Source organism: Chiloscyllium plagiosum, chromosome 4 (genome assembly GCF_004010195.1).
Source record: "Chiloscyllium plagiosum isolate BGI_BamShark_2017 chromosome 4, ASM401019v2, whole genome shotgun sequence".
NCBI classification, from domain to species: Eukaryota; Metazoa; Chordata; class Chondrichthyes; order Orectolobiformes; family Hemiscylliidae; genus Chiloscyllium; species Chiloscyllium plagiosum.
In genome coordinates this window covers 92254827-92269230 of record NC_057713.1, presented here as the reverse complement: position 1 = coordinate 92269230, position 14404 = coordinate 92254827, and the positions used below count along the sequence as shown (strand labels likewise).

Sequence of the window (14404 nt, the reverse complement as noted above, 5' to 3'; positions counted from 1 at the left end):
CCTGACCTATCACCTTCATCCCCTCCCCCACTCACCTATTGTACTCTATGCTACTTTCTCCCCACCCCCATCCTCCTCTAGCTTATCTCTCCACGCTTCAGGCTCTCTGCCTTTATTCCTGATGAAGGGCTTTTGCCCGAAACGTTGATTTCGCTGCTCCTTGGATGCTGCCTGAACTGCTGTGCTCTTCCAGCACGACTAATCCAGAATCTGTATTACAGTCAACCAAGGACTCTTGAAGTGTTGTATGAATGGCAGACTCAATTTGTTCTCAGCTAGCTCCCACAAACAGCTGTATTATAAGAACTGGATGAATTTATCTTCCATTGTTCATTGCTGGATAAATATTTGATAAGGCTCCTCATAGAATAGTGCTATGAGTTCCTTTGCATATACTTTAGCAGGCTGATGGGCTCTGGTTTTGACATCTCTTTTAAAAGACTGCACATCTGACATTTCTGTTGACAACTAGTTACTAGTTACCTTAATATAGCACTTTTGATGGAAGTAGAAGTTGGGGGGTTTGGAGGGGTGTGTGAATGGGATGGGGTGATGGTCAATAGGATCCTGAGAATCAAACCTCGGTCATTTGGAGATGTAGCCAGGGAGAGGGATGGGATCAGTGGCAAATGACATGGAGTTCATTGTAGGAAGGTAAGAGTGTTTAACTGGAGGAATATTTAACTTTTCTAAGACTGAATGTCATCCACACTTGTCTGTCCATAGGGTGGAGAGGTAGAGCTGGTGGGGAGGTAGAGATTGGAATCTTCAGCGGGCATGTATAGCTGATCCTGGACATTTCTGGATTCATATCCATTTTTTGATTAAGTATACATTAACCATTCCGGAGGACTTTTAAAAAGTCTATTCAAAATTTTTTCCTGGAATCTTGCTTTTTCCTAGAGAATTGTATCTCCCATTTGGCTAGTCTGATTACATTTTTGGCCCTGAATTATTTCATAACTCTCCATGACAAGAAGTTCAGTGTTAATTTAACTGGATTTGTAACTGGTTCAGAGTTTTCAACAATAAAGAATTAATTTCACCTCTATACAATTTTAAGATTGTTTTTAAAGCTACTTAACGACATTTTTTATACAAAACCTTGAAAGAATCTTTAGCCTATTTGGTCTTTAGTATTTCTTGGAGGATTTAAGTTATAAAAATAAGCTGAATAGGCTGGAACTTTTTCCACTGGAGCATTGACCTTATAGAGGCTTATAAAATCATGAAGGGCTTAGATAAGGTGAAGAGCAAAATCTTTTCCCAAGGGTTGGGGAATTCAAAACTAAGAGGATAATCTTAAGGTGAGAGAAGAAAGATTTTAAAAAGGGCGTGAGGGGGCAACCTTTTCACACACAGGGTGGTTCATATAAGAAACGAACTGTCAGAGGAAGTGGTAGGTGTAGGTAGAGTTACAAGATCTAAAAGATATCTGGACAGGTACATGAATAGGAAAGGTTTAGAAGGATATGGGCCAAATGCAGGGAAATGGGTCTTGATTTAAGAAATTTGTTTGGCTTGGGAGAGTTGGACTGAAGGGTCTGTTTCCGTGCTGTCTGGTATGACTCTGTCTATTCTGGTACATAGCTGAAGAACATATTCTTTGATTTTTGATAGAGTAGACCAGGCTTAGAAAAGGGCTTGGTTGTAAAACATGGTTGAAAATTGGTTTGTGATGGAGATGAGATTTGACAATCGTAGGATGTTTTTCAAAACAAAAGGCAGTTCGTCATTGGATAAGAAACCCAGAGAAGAGAGTTCAAATCCCATCATATCTGAAAACTTAATATCAGTAAAAACTGTCTTCCACTAAATTAAAAAGCTTGAGAAATGGAAAACTGTAGTCTTAGTCATGGAAGTTAGTCAGACCTCAACTGGAGTAGTATTGCATACGGTTCTGGGCATCACAAATTAGGAACAATGCAAACACACTGAGGGGAATGCAGAAGAGGTTTACAAGAATGGTCAGAGATGAGACACTTCAGATTGGATGATAATTAGAGAAGTTGCGACTGTGTTCTTGCAGAATTAAAGTCGATTTAATAGCAGTTTTCAAAATCCAGAGGGTGATGCACGGAATAGACAGAGAAAATAAAAGAATCAAGAATGAGAGAACACAAATGTAAGGTAATTTGCAATGAAGCAAGAGTGATGTGAGAAAAACCTTTTACACAGAGTGAATAGTTATGATCTGGAGTACACTCCCTGCAAGAGTGGTGGAGGCAGGTTTAATTGAAGCATTCAGGGATTCATTGCTTCTATTCAAATAACCGTCCAATGTTATGGGTAAAAGGCAGGAAAAAAAAGCAACTAGTCAAAATGCTCAGGTGTGTTAGTCTGAATGACCTCCTTCTGTACAGTAACATGTCTGTGATTCTATGATTCTGTGAAGGATTCTGGGTAGCACCAGGGTCCCAGGTTCGATTCCAGCCTTGGGCAACTGTTTGTGTGAAGTTTGCACATTCTCCCTGTCTCTCCGTGGGTTTCCTCCCACAATCCAAAGATGTGCAGGTTAGGTGAATTGGCTATGCTAAATTGCCCATAGTGTTAGGTGCATTAGTCAGAGGGTGGGTTACACTTCGGAGGGTCGGTGTGGACTGGTTGGGCCAAAGGGCCTGTTTCCATACTGTAGGGAATCTCATCTAATCTAATCAAAACACTGAAATGGCGACACCACAGTTGGATACCTCAAAATTCTGGTTGGGTTGAATTCGTTAGCCAGACCTACCAATAGAATATCATGTCTTATTGAACAATGCATGTGATAAATTGAACTTTTAATTCTCCTGAGTAGCTGAACTTAGAAACATGCAATATTGGATTTACTGCCTTGCTAAACCATTTGGGATTGTTTTGTGTGAACACTAGGTACTTAATAAGAAAAAGCTTGATCAGACTTAAATGTAGAAAGTTTTGATCTATCCTGTGATGCCCACATCTTGTAAAAGAATATTTTAAAAAGTCTTGTGTAGCAAGTGTCTTATCAACTACTTGTTGAAAATTCAAGTGGGTCACATCTACATGTTTCCTTTTTCTGCATGCTGCTTACTACTTATTTTAAAATCTTGATTAACCTAGATAAGTGTGATTTCCATTTACAAAGCTGTATTACCTCCACCTGATCACATTATGATTTTCTAAAGATATCTTTCTACAACCTCCTTCATAATGGATTCCAGCAATTTCCCAAAAAATAGAAATGTAGTCATGATCAGCAATACTGGGCAAAATGTTTTGAAGGATTCGTGATTATCTGATGTGTATAAGGAAAGTTAACTTGTTTCACTTCTGTTGTAGTTTTTTCTGTGAATGAGAGCGTCGGGAGGCCTTTGATTAATGTGATTAAACAGCTGAAGGATGAATTTTATTATTAAAATTAATTAGTTGTAATGAAGTTTTGAAGGTTGAAGTAAAAACATAGCATTAAGGTGACCTACCATCAGCTAAATTTATTAGAAAGTAGTGCTGCAGCACTTCAAAGTGTCATATATCAAGGAAGCAGACCTTTCGGTCCAACCAGTCCGTGCTGAGCATAATCCCAAACTAAAGTAGTCCCACCTGCATGCTCCTGATCCATATCCCTCCAAACCATTCCGATTCATGTTCTCATCTCACTGTCTTTTAAAAATCATGACTGCGCCCGCACCTAAAAGCACAGATGGTTACGCAGCATCCGAGGAGCAGGAGAATTGATGTTTTGGGCATAAACCCTTCCTGATGTTCCCTTCCAGCACCACACTCTGGACAACATCCTGGTAAATGTAGTGTTTATGTTGCATTGTTGACAGTGGAGGCAGCCTCACCGCGAGTAAATACAGCAGAATAAATAGATGCTCTGTTGTATCAGTCAGTGAATTAGAGGCATAACCCGCAGCAGTTTTTGCAGCAGACTGTTTTACAGTAAAGCAAACCTACCTTATTCGGAGTCGATTTAAAAATAGTCCCCAACTGCAGGAGGCAGAAATCTTGCCCGAAACTGCCACAACAACCCCCACCCTTCAGCAAAATGTTGCAAGTGGAGGACAGTTGCATAATAAACAATAGATTTGCTTTATTTCGTGCATTTTGTGACCAACTGGGTGCTTTGAAGGACTGGACAGTGAAGTACTTTTGAAATGTGGTCTCTGATGTAATGTAGGAAACACAGCAGCTAATGTGCACTCAGTGAGTTCCCACAAGTAGCACTAAGATAACAATGAGATAAATATTGACCAGGACTCCAGAGATTACTCCCCTGCTTGTCTTCCAAATGCAGATTGTATCTCTGTAATCCAACAGTATCGGGGACCAGAGAATTTGCTGGGTCAGGGGAGATCGCGGGAGTTTTTAAAACAATATCAGAGGCAGTTGTTCTTGCAGTTTTTAAAACAATATCAGAGGCAGTTGTTCTTGCGCGAGTTTGAAAAGTTTAATTTTGAAATATATTTCCTGCAAGCATCCGTGAGCAGCAAAATAAATCTTGTTATCCAAGGGTCCAATAATTTTGTTCTAAAATATTCCAGACAGAGAAAAAGATCACTTCAGTAAATTAAATGTGAAGGCTGACCATGACCTTGGGACCTAAATAGCGACATTACAAGACCAGAGCAGAACTGGGACGGTACTGAGAGTATGGGATGGAGAATACTGCATTGGGGAGGTTGGGCGGAGAATTCCAGATTAGGGAGGTGCCAATTTGTCACATCTCCATAGAGTTCTGGATGAGGGAGGTGGGACAGAGAGTTCTGGATGAGGGAGGTACAGCCTGCAATGCCGACAGTTCCTTCACATCCACATGAGGAGGAAGATGGGCTCTCAGTTTGACGTCTCGCCGAGGGATGACCCCATCTGTTGGAGTGCCAGTCTCAAATTTTAACATCAGTTCTACATGGAGAGTAAACTGCAGACTCTTGAAGTTGTATGGCCTCCTGGTGAGATTAACCAGCAGATTTACCCTGACAACTACGTTCTGACCGGGACTGACCCACAGAAATGGGTGCCACGGTGCCTTTTTGGTGAAGCTGGGATCCAGACTCTGTCATGTTTTTTTTTCCTTCTTCTCAAGGGAGACTCACGAATGCCTTGGGGCTGGCAATTTTCTGGCCTTAAAGTTTGTTTTTAACATTTCTGGTTTAGATTCTCACTAGCAGCAAAGGTCTAAATCAGAAAGCTGAAACCAGTCTTGTAACCTAAAAAGGAGAAAGTGAGGACTGCAGATGCTGGAGATCAAAGCTGAAAATGTGTTGCTGGAAAAGCGCAGCAGGTCAGGCAGCATCGAAGGAGCAGGAGAATCGACGTTTTGGGCATGAAAAATTCCTGAAGAAGGGCTCATGCCCGAAACGTCAATTCTCCTGCTCCTTGGATGCTGCCTGACCTGCTGCGCTTTTCCAGCAACGCATTTTCAGTTGTAACCTAAAAAGTCAGGTGGCTACATTTTTTTTGCAGTCTAGCTCAGATTTGTACCATGGCAACTGAGAAGGCCATTCAAATCTATGCAACCTTTCAATTTGCTCATGTTTGGAATCTGTCTTAATATCAGTCTGCGGCTTTGGTTCCATGTCCCCTGATATCCTTGTTTAATGAGAATGTATCAACTTCAGACGTAATTTTTTTTAAAATCCAATGTTGACATTAATTTTTCTCCATTTATTTTATGCAGAAGCGTACTGGTTCGGCTTGAAGGATGCAGTCACCCTATTGTTATGAAAGGCCTCTGTGCAGCCTGTGGTCAAGACTTGACGCAGTAAGTTATTTTCTGTACTATGTGCCAACTTATCTTTATTTGAAGGTGGACAGTGGTGTGCAATAACAAGCAGATCTTCCAAATGTGCTGTTTTCACAGCAGTCTTTCTCATCCTGTGGTTCACAGAATGATAATTCTCCTTAATCAGTTCTCTAAAAATGGAATGGCTTTCTTTGTTGTGATTCCTTTAAGAAACAAAATATCAGGTGGATTAAAGCCCCATGTTGTTCTGAGTGTTGCCCGGTGACACTTTCAGAACAGCATTGGCTGATCACAAGAAGGGCAAACTGACCTGGGTCAAAAGATTACAAAGCAATTATGATTAGAGGGACTGAAAATGGATGGCAAAATAATTATTCTGTTCTCCCTCAGAGTATGTTTCTTCAAAAATTCCCCATTTCAAAGTTTTCAAAATAACATTCTCCTCAGTACGAACAGAACTTGAACTAATGTCAAAAGAGACACCTTGTTGAGTTTTTTGTCTTGTACTCATCCAAATATAATTGCAAGAATACCAAATTTGAAAAGGAGCAATAATTTATACCACGTGGAAAAAAAAATGCTGATTGGTTGGAAACTGGACCCTCACTGACCATAGGAAATGCTACAGTGTAATGTTTTCCCTGTGCTTTATGTTTAGTTGTAATAGACTCAATATTTGGGCTTTTATTTGTTTACTGAGAGCACTAATTGCATATGAACGCTTGGTCTTCTTCCTCCAAGTCATTAATATATATTGGAAACAGTTGTGGACCCAGCACTGGAACCCCATTGGTTACTGGTTGTCAACCTGAAAAAGAACCCCTTATACCAACTTGCTGTTTCCTGCTTATTGGCCAATTCTCTATCCATACCAATGTACTACCTCCAACACTTTGGGCTCTTATGGCTTATCCTTTTGTCAAGTGTCTTCTGGAAGCCCAAATACTACACATCTTTTGGTTCCCCTCTATCTACTCAGGTTGAGGCTTCTCCAAAAAATTCTAATAAATTGGTCAGACGTGATTTCTCTTTCATGGGATTAATGGGTTGACTGTCCAACCGCAGCTTCACATCTAATTTTAAACTCTTTCTTTTGGGTTTAACAAGCACAGGGTAGTTCTGTACACTTTGTTCTCTGTCTGTTGTGAACAGCTGAAAAGTGCGCTATAATAAAGGCCAACTACTGTGGATGTTTGAAATCTGAAGCAAACAGAGAATGCTGGATAAACTCAGCAGATCTGGCAGTATCTGTGGAGAGAAAAGCAGAGTTAAAGGTTCAAGACCCCCCAGCATGACTCCTCAGAACTTGAGAAGATTTTTGAAGGGATGCACTGTTGGGTGCTATTTACCAGTCATTTGGGATGTTTACCCTACATACCTGATATAATTACACTGGCACTGAAATTCATAAGCATTTGTCTGACTTGATGAAAGTACCACTCGTTTTGTTATGATATAGTAGCAGTATGAAATGACCAGCCTTGCCTGTTGTATCAGGCAGCAAATCCTTTTGGCTGCTGACTGTATTGGACCAGCCCATGCTTTCAAAACTCCGTACATAATGTCCAAGATTAGATGTGAGTCATAATGCTAAGATCAAACAATTAAAGCAACAAGCAATTAAAGGTTATCAGCCAGGCATGAAATGTGGGTGTCTCTCACTTGCTCGGAGCTACATATGTTCAAACGGAGGGCCAGCTCTCTGTAAGCAAAAGGAATATGCCAGCGCATTTTTCAACTGAGCAAGTGCTTGGAGGACAACATTTCTTCAGGGTGTTCCTCTTGGCAACGTCTCGACCATTTTGTTCAGAACTTTCACAAAAATAACCATTACCTTGTGCATTCTCCGAGGCAAAACATTGACCCTTCAGAGTTTGTTTGTCAACTAATCAATGCTGTTTTCCCATGCAGTTCAAATTGTTCCCTTTGAAGTTTAGTTTTCTTGTAATTCAGTCCTGATCACTGCAAGATGGAAAATGTCGACTATGTGCCTCTTTTTACAGCAGTTATCTTCTCTGTCAGATGTGCCATTGATCATGACACAAAAACTGCATACACAGTCACACTTTCCCGCTGGTTTAGATGCCAATATTGTCAATGGTCACGGTGCTATGAAATAAAGGTTACTGAAGAACATGCTAAACTTAGGAAATAATTGCTCAGCCAGTTAGCTCAGATGTATTACATTTGTGTTGATTGGTGCATAGTGCTTTACTCTTATTATCACATTGGGCACCAGTATACATCCAAGATCCCTGTATTACATCTACATACTGCAACTCCCAGGCTATTGCAACTTCCAGCCACACCACTGCATGCATAATATTGCAGTTGTGAGGAATAGGGTGGGCTGATGTTTTAAATAACTTGGAGAAAGGAAGCAAATGTACTCTAGCCAGATTTGCAGACGACACCAGAATAGGTGGAAAGGCAGGTTTGGAGGGAGATATAAACATTTTGCAGAGAGCTATTAATAGGGTAAGTAAGTGGGCAAAAAGTTAGCAAATGGAATATAATGTGGGAAACTGTGAAGCTGAGAAAAGAATGAGTATTAGTTAAATGGAGAATAGCAGCAGAAAGCTACAACACAAAGGGATACAGAAATACAGAAAGCAAGCACACAGTTACAGCAGGTAATCAAGAGGGTTACTGGAATGTTGACCCTTATTTCAAGGGATTGGAGTATAAGAGTAGGGAAGTCTTACTGCAGTTGTACAAGGTACTGATGAGACTACATCTGGAGTACTATAAGCAGTTTTGGTCCCTCTATTTAAGAAAATTATATTATTTCAATGGAAGCAGTTCAGAGAAGGTTCACTGGGATGATTCCTGTTATGGAGGAATTGTCTTGTGAGCAAAGATTAAACAGGCTGGTACTCATTTAAATTTAGAAGAATGAGAGGTGATCTAAATGAAATGTAGAGGATTCTTAAAAGAGTTTGACGATGTTAATGCTGATAGGATGTTTCCACTCATGGAAGAGTCTAGGACCGGAGAATATAGTGAATAAAGGGTCTCCAATTTAAGACTGAATTGAGGAATTTCTTCTCTTCAAGGGATTTGGAATTCCTCGCCACAGAGAGTAGATTTCTTGTGCATATTTAAAACTGATATAGATAGAATCTTGATCAGTAACGGAATCACGAGTTACAGGGAAAGGCAACAAAGTGGATGTAGAAAGTTGGATCAGCCATGATCCTACTGAATGGCAGAGCAGGCTCAAGAGACTGAATAGTCATCTTCTGTTCCTATTTCTTATGGTCTTATGATCTCAAACCTGGTTGGGGTTGGAGATCATTAGGGAGCCTTCATTTTCTGGTCTTGATATTAGTACCGATAGCTTAAAATTGGGAACTGTAATAACTGAATTTTTACAGAAGCCTTCAAACTATTAGTTACATTAGATTGCCATATAAACATTGATATTTAATTTAAATGACACAGATTGCATTCAAAACTGACAAGCGAGACCAATGCCATAAATCAAAACTAGGTGTCTTCAGTTTTCCATGTTTGCGAAAAATATATCGATCAACCCTTTGATTTGAAATTGGAGACATGCTGGCTGACTGAACTTATGCACTCTTGGTTGTAGTTCGGGTGATGTTCTGCAAGAATGGGAATTGGTTAGTAAAAATCAGTTGTGCACTACAGCTTCCTGACCCTGATCTAGAGAAGGAACAATAAGCAATCATCCTGATCGCTGTCCAGTAATACCCGCTATGCATTCTATTTACGTTGTCAATTTAGATTTAGTGTTTGGAAGTAGCCGTTTCCAAACTTGAGCACATCAAATCGATGGACTTGCAGTTAATACAAAGAATACTTGGATAAATCTGCAGTGTTAAAACTTATGTTGAATGATATGGTGGTGTATTTTAATACAATGAATGCGCAAGGCATATATTGCTTGGATGGTGGAGTTTGTGAATGGGACAAACAAACATCAGTTTGAAGATGCAGATGCATAAATCACTTTAAAATATTGACACACAATGGTGATGGGGTGGAAAGAAAAAGGTACTTGAGCAAGATTAGATGCATCCAAAAATATTGAGGACCAGCGGCACGGTGGCTCAGTGGTTAGCACTGCTGCCTCACAGCGCCAGGGTCCCAGGTTTGATTCCAGCCTTGGGTGACTGTCTGTGTGGAGTTTGCACATTCTCCCCATATCTGCGTGAGTTTCCTTCAGGTACTCTGGTTTCCTCCCACAGTCCAGGTGAATTGGCCATGCTAAATTGCCCATAGTGTTAGGTGCTTTAGTCAGAGGGAAATGGGACTGGGTGGGTTACTCTTCGGAGGGTCGGTGTGGACTTGTTGGGCCGAAGGGCCTGTTTCCACACTGTAGGGAATCTAATCTAATCATGAGTGAAATTGCAGGGGAACTGGCCTTAATTTTTCAGTCTTCCTTAAACTACTGTGTGGTATTAGAGAACTGGAGAATTGCAGATCTTTACACTCTTATTCAAGAAAGTCTGTAAAGATAAGCCCAGCAATCATAAAATGGTCAGATTAACTTATGAGGTGGGTCGATTTCTGGAAACAGTATTTTGTGAGAGAAGTTTATAGTCACCTCAACAAATGCAGGTTGATTAAGGAAAGCCAGTGTGAATTTCTTGAGGGAAATTGAAGTGTCACTAATTTCCTGGAGTTTTTTAAAAAAGTTCACAGAAGGTTGGTTAGTTGGTTAGTGCAATGTAATTTATGGTGTACGTAAACATCCCAGAATCTGTTTGTTGTTGTACCGTTTAACAGACTGTTGAGCAAAGTTATAGCTTGTGGAATAAAATGGTTAGTGGCAACATAGATATGGAATTGACTAAATAATAGAAACAGAGTTAAGATTCAGGGAAAATTTTCCATGTTAGAGGAAGGTCTGGACTAGAGGTCTTGGGGGATTTTTGGGATTCTTGCTTTTCATGATACGTATTAATGATAGCAATCTGTGTACAAAGTACAGTTGCAAAGCTTATGGACCATACAATCTTAAAAGCGTCGTAAGTGGTGAGGCCAAACATGTAGAACTTCAAAAGAACATTGAATGTTGGCAGAATGTGGGCAGATAAGTGGCAGATGAAGTTCAAAGTGAGGCAATGTGAAATGATTCATTTTGATATGAAAAATATCAAGTATCAAATAATGGGTATAGTTCTGGATGTAGATTTGCTCGCTGAGTTGGAAGGTTTGTTTTCAGATGTTTCGTCACCATTCTAAGTAACGTCTTCAGTGAGCCTCCGAATGAAGCCCTGAAGAACACCAGTGCTTCATTCTGAGGCCCACTGAAGATGTTACCTAGTATGGTGATGAAACATCTGAAAACATCTGAAAACTCAGTGAACAAACCTACATCCAGAACCTCAACCTGAGCTACAAATCTCAAAACTCACTAATGGGTATAGTTTAAAACAGGGTACGGAGAACTTGGGTCTAGGTGTGCAACCATTGAAGATGACATGACAGTTTTAGAGAGTGGTTCAGAAAATATACAGTAGCTTGGGCTTTTTTTAAAAGGCATACAGTATAAAAGCCAGGAACCTTACACCATAAGGACGTTATGCTGAACTTTTATAAGTTACTATTTTGGCCTCAACTGGAAACTTGTATCTAGTTCTCAATGCCACACTTTGCAAATAATGTGAATAGATAAGAATATTTCTAGGGATGAGGGATGAAAATAGATTGGAGAAGTTAAAGATGGTTTCTTTGGAGAAATGAAGGCTGAGTGGAGTTTTGGTAGAGGAGTTTAAAATCATGAGGGTGTAGAGTAGATCTGGAGAAATTGCTCCCACTCATGAAGGGTTAATGAATGAAAGGGTGCAGTTTTAAGGTAATTGGTGAAAAAAGCAAAAATGTCATGAGGAAAAGTACTTTTGAATGTAGAAATTGTTTAGGATCTGGAGAACGCAGTCAGGGTGTGGTGGAGGCAGGTTTGATCGAAGCATTTGAAAGGGAATTAGACTTTTCGGGAAAGGTGATTGTGAATGGTTCCCATGAGAATGGCGAATTTGGAGAATCAGTGCAGACAAGGTGAAGGGACTTAAAAGATTTTGTGAAGACCCTCCTCACAAGGGAGCTGATTGGATTCGTTATGGGTGTGTTCAGTCAGCTGTTGGTTTGTTGACAGATGTTTTGTCCCCTTTCTCGGTGACATTGTCAGTGCTGTGTCGCCTGTTGTGAAGCACTGCTATATTTATGTGGTTCTGTTTGGTTCTGGTTTTCTGTTGCAGCGGTTTGTATATTGGGTCCAGGTCAATCTGCTTGTTGATGGAGTCCAAGGATGAATACCATGCTTCCAGGAATTCCCTTGCTGTTCTTTGTTTAGTCTGTCATAGTATTGTTGTGTTGTCCCAGTCAAACTCATGGTTCTTGTCGTCTGTGTGTATGGATACCAGGGAGAGTTGGTTGCATCGCTTGGCTGCTAGTTGATGTTCATGGATGCGGGTAGCTAGCTGTCTGCCTGTTGGTCCTACATCATGCTTAGTGCAGTCATTGCGTGGGATTTTGTAAATTAAATTTGTCCTGCACATAGTGGGTGTGGGGTCCTTTATTCTGGTGAGCTGCTCTCTGAGAGTGGTTGCTGGTTTGTGTGCTGTCGAAATCTCTAGTGGTGGGAGCCGTCTGGTTGTCATTTCTGAAATGTTTTTAATGTATGGGAGAGTAGCCAGTGCATTGGTGACGTGTGTTGTCATTTTGGTGTTGCTTGTCCGCCAGGCATCTACAGACTCAGCTGAGGGGGTATCTGTTTTTGGCAAAGACTTTGTATAGGTGTACTTCTTCCACTCTTCGCAGTTCCAGGGTGCTGTAGTGTTTTGCTGCAGTCTTAAACAGGGTCCTAATGCAGCTTCTCTGGAAGGGACTCCTGCTCTGTAACAATTCCTATGTTTCTGAGATCAATAAGGTCATTTAGAAACAACAAACAGCACCTTGTGTACACTTCGAAAGGGATAAAATTGAAAAGCATGGAAGTTATGCTAAATATTAGATAGAGACTCGTCAGGTCCACATTTTTGAAAGCTGTAGAGTTCTAGTCTCCATTTTATTAAAATGGTTGCAGGTGCTCCAGAGAGGTTATGCTGCAAAGATGATGTATAAAGATGACACTTGAACCGAGGGTTTATAACCAGGAGGAAAGATTTTGTGTTTTCTTTCCTCAAAAAGAGAAGGCTGAAAGGTGACTTGATGGAGAACATTAACAAAAGGACTTGGTCGATTGGAATATGGAGATCATATCTCCACTTGGGGGCGAAACTAAAACAAGAAGGTCATAAGTATAAAATAGCCACTAATAAATCCAATAACCAACCTTAATACCGCCCCCTCCTCCAAAAAAGGAACTGTTGAAGGGAATGGCATTGATACATTTAAGAGGAAGCTGGATGAGTACATATGGGAGAAGGAAATGCTGTTAGGATGAGAATAAGATGAGTGAGAGGTTAGACTGCCCATGGTTTGCTCTATTGCACTTGCTGCATGGACCCTTACCAACTCTGTTATGCCCCTCTATCTGTCTTATTTGTATTATCAGTGTGCACTGCTGGGTATTAGCTGTGATCATTGATTAATCATCACATTTATATCCATGAACAATGCGGGAAAATAGAATGTGAATTGTGCTTAGTTTGATCCTTTTCTCTCCTGGCCTGCAAAATACTTTGCTGGTGAACAATTTCTTTGAAAACTAAATTTAGAAAAAGTACCTGAAATTCACCAGTTTCTGCAGAATTGTACCCCAGCATGAACTTCCACACAGGAGGATGGGAAAGTCCAGATGGGAAATGTGTATTTTGTTCTTAAGATGGTCAGTTTGTATAACATGGGATTCAGTCCATTTTTCAAACTTATATTTTTCAGATTGCAGAAGAAGAATGGGAAGCAAATGGTGCCCCTATCCACAGCCACAGTTTCTATGATTCACAGTGTTCCAGAGCTGATGGTCAGCTCTGAAGTAAGTGCTTCTAGAATTAAGAAGATGTAGCTACTACACTGCACAGATTTTTGTGTTTGCTTGCTCTTCCATTTCTTTCTGTTTTTCTCTCTTTCTCCTTTTCTCTTGTTCTCTATTTCTCTTATTCGCTTATTTGTTTCACTCACTCCCTTTCTCCTTCGTTGGCTTGCGTTCTCTCTTTCAATCACGCGTGCAGTCTTTTATTCTCTCTCCCTTGTCCTGTTCTTCAGAATCAGAGTTATCACGGTGCTGAGGAGGCTGTTTGGTGTCTGCACTAGTTCTGTATTCCAATAGCAATCTCCTGCTTTTTCCCCAATGTTGCTGCATTCCAGTTTATCCAAATAATCATTCCAGTGATCTCTTAAATGCCTCAATTGAATCTGCCACCGTGACATTTCCTAGTGATGCCTTCCATATCGTAACAACTTGCTGCATTAAAAAAAATCTTCTCTCACACCACCCTTGCTGTGTTTTCACATCATGTACATCAATGCCATCTTGTTCTTGGTTCTTTCACAGAAACGGCTTTACGCTATCTACTCTTTGCAGCCTTCTCATGATTTTGAAAACACCACTCTCCCTTGGTTCCCCGCACTTTCTCTTGTCCTGCCTCTCTCTTCGTGCTCTCTATAGCTCTTTATAACCCTCAATTGATCATGTTTTCTCTCTCTCTCTGTTTTTGGCTTGCTTGCTGTCCTTTGCTTACTTTCTCATTTGCTGTCATTCACTGCCTGTCACTTGCTCCCCCTGTT

The 14404-nt window shown here is 40.5% G+C and overlaps 1 protein-coding gene across 3 annotated transcripts in view; it reads left to right on the top strand.

Annotated features, from left to right (window-relative positions):
• Positions 1 to 14404, top strand: part of ctdp1 (CTD (carboxy-terminal domain, RNA polymerase II, polypeptide A) phosphatase, subunit 1) — a 306403-nt gene that overhangs the window by 21574 nt on the left and 270425 nt on the right. For all 3 annotated transcript variants that reach the window (XM_043688613.1, XM_043688612.1, XM_043688614.1), the window contains exons 2-3: positions 5642 to 5725; positions 13559 to 13652. In XM_043688613.1, the coding sequence (XP_043544548.1) occupies positions 5642 to 5725; positions 13559 to 13652 (178 nt within the window). The remainder of the gene's footprint in view (positions 1 to 5641; positions 5726 to 13558; positions 13653 to 14404) is intronic.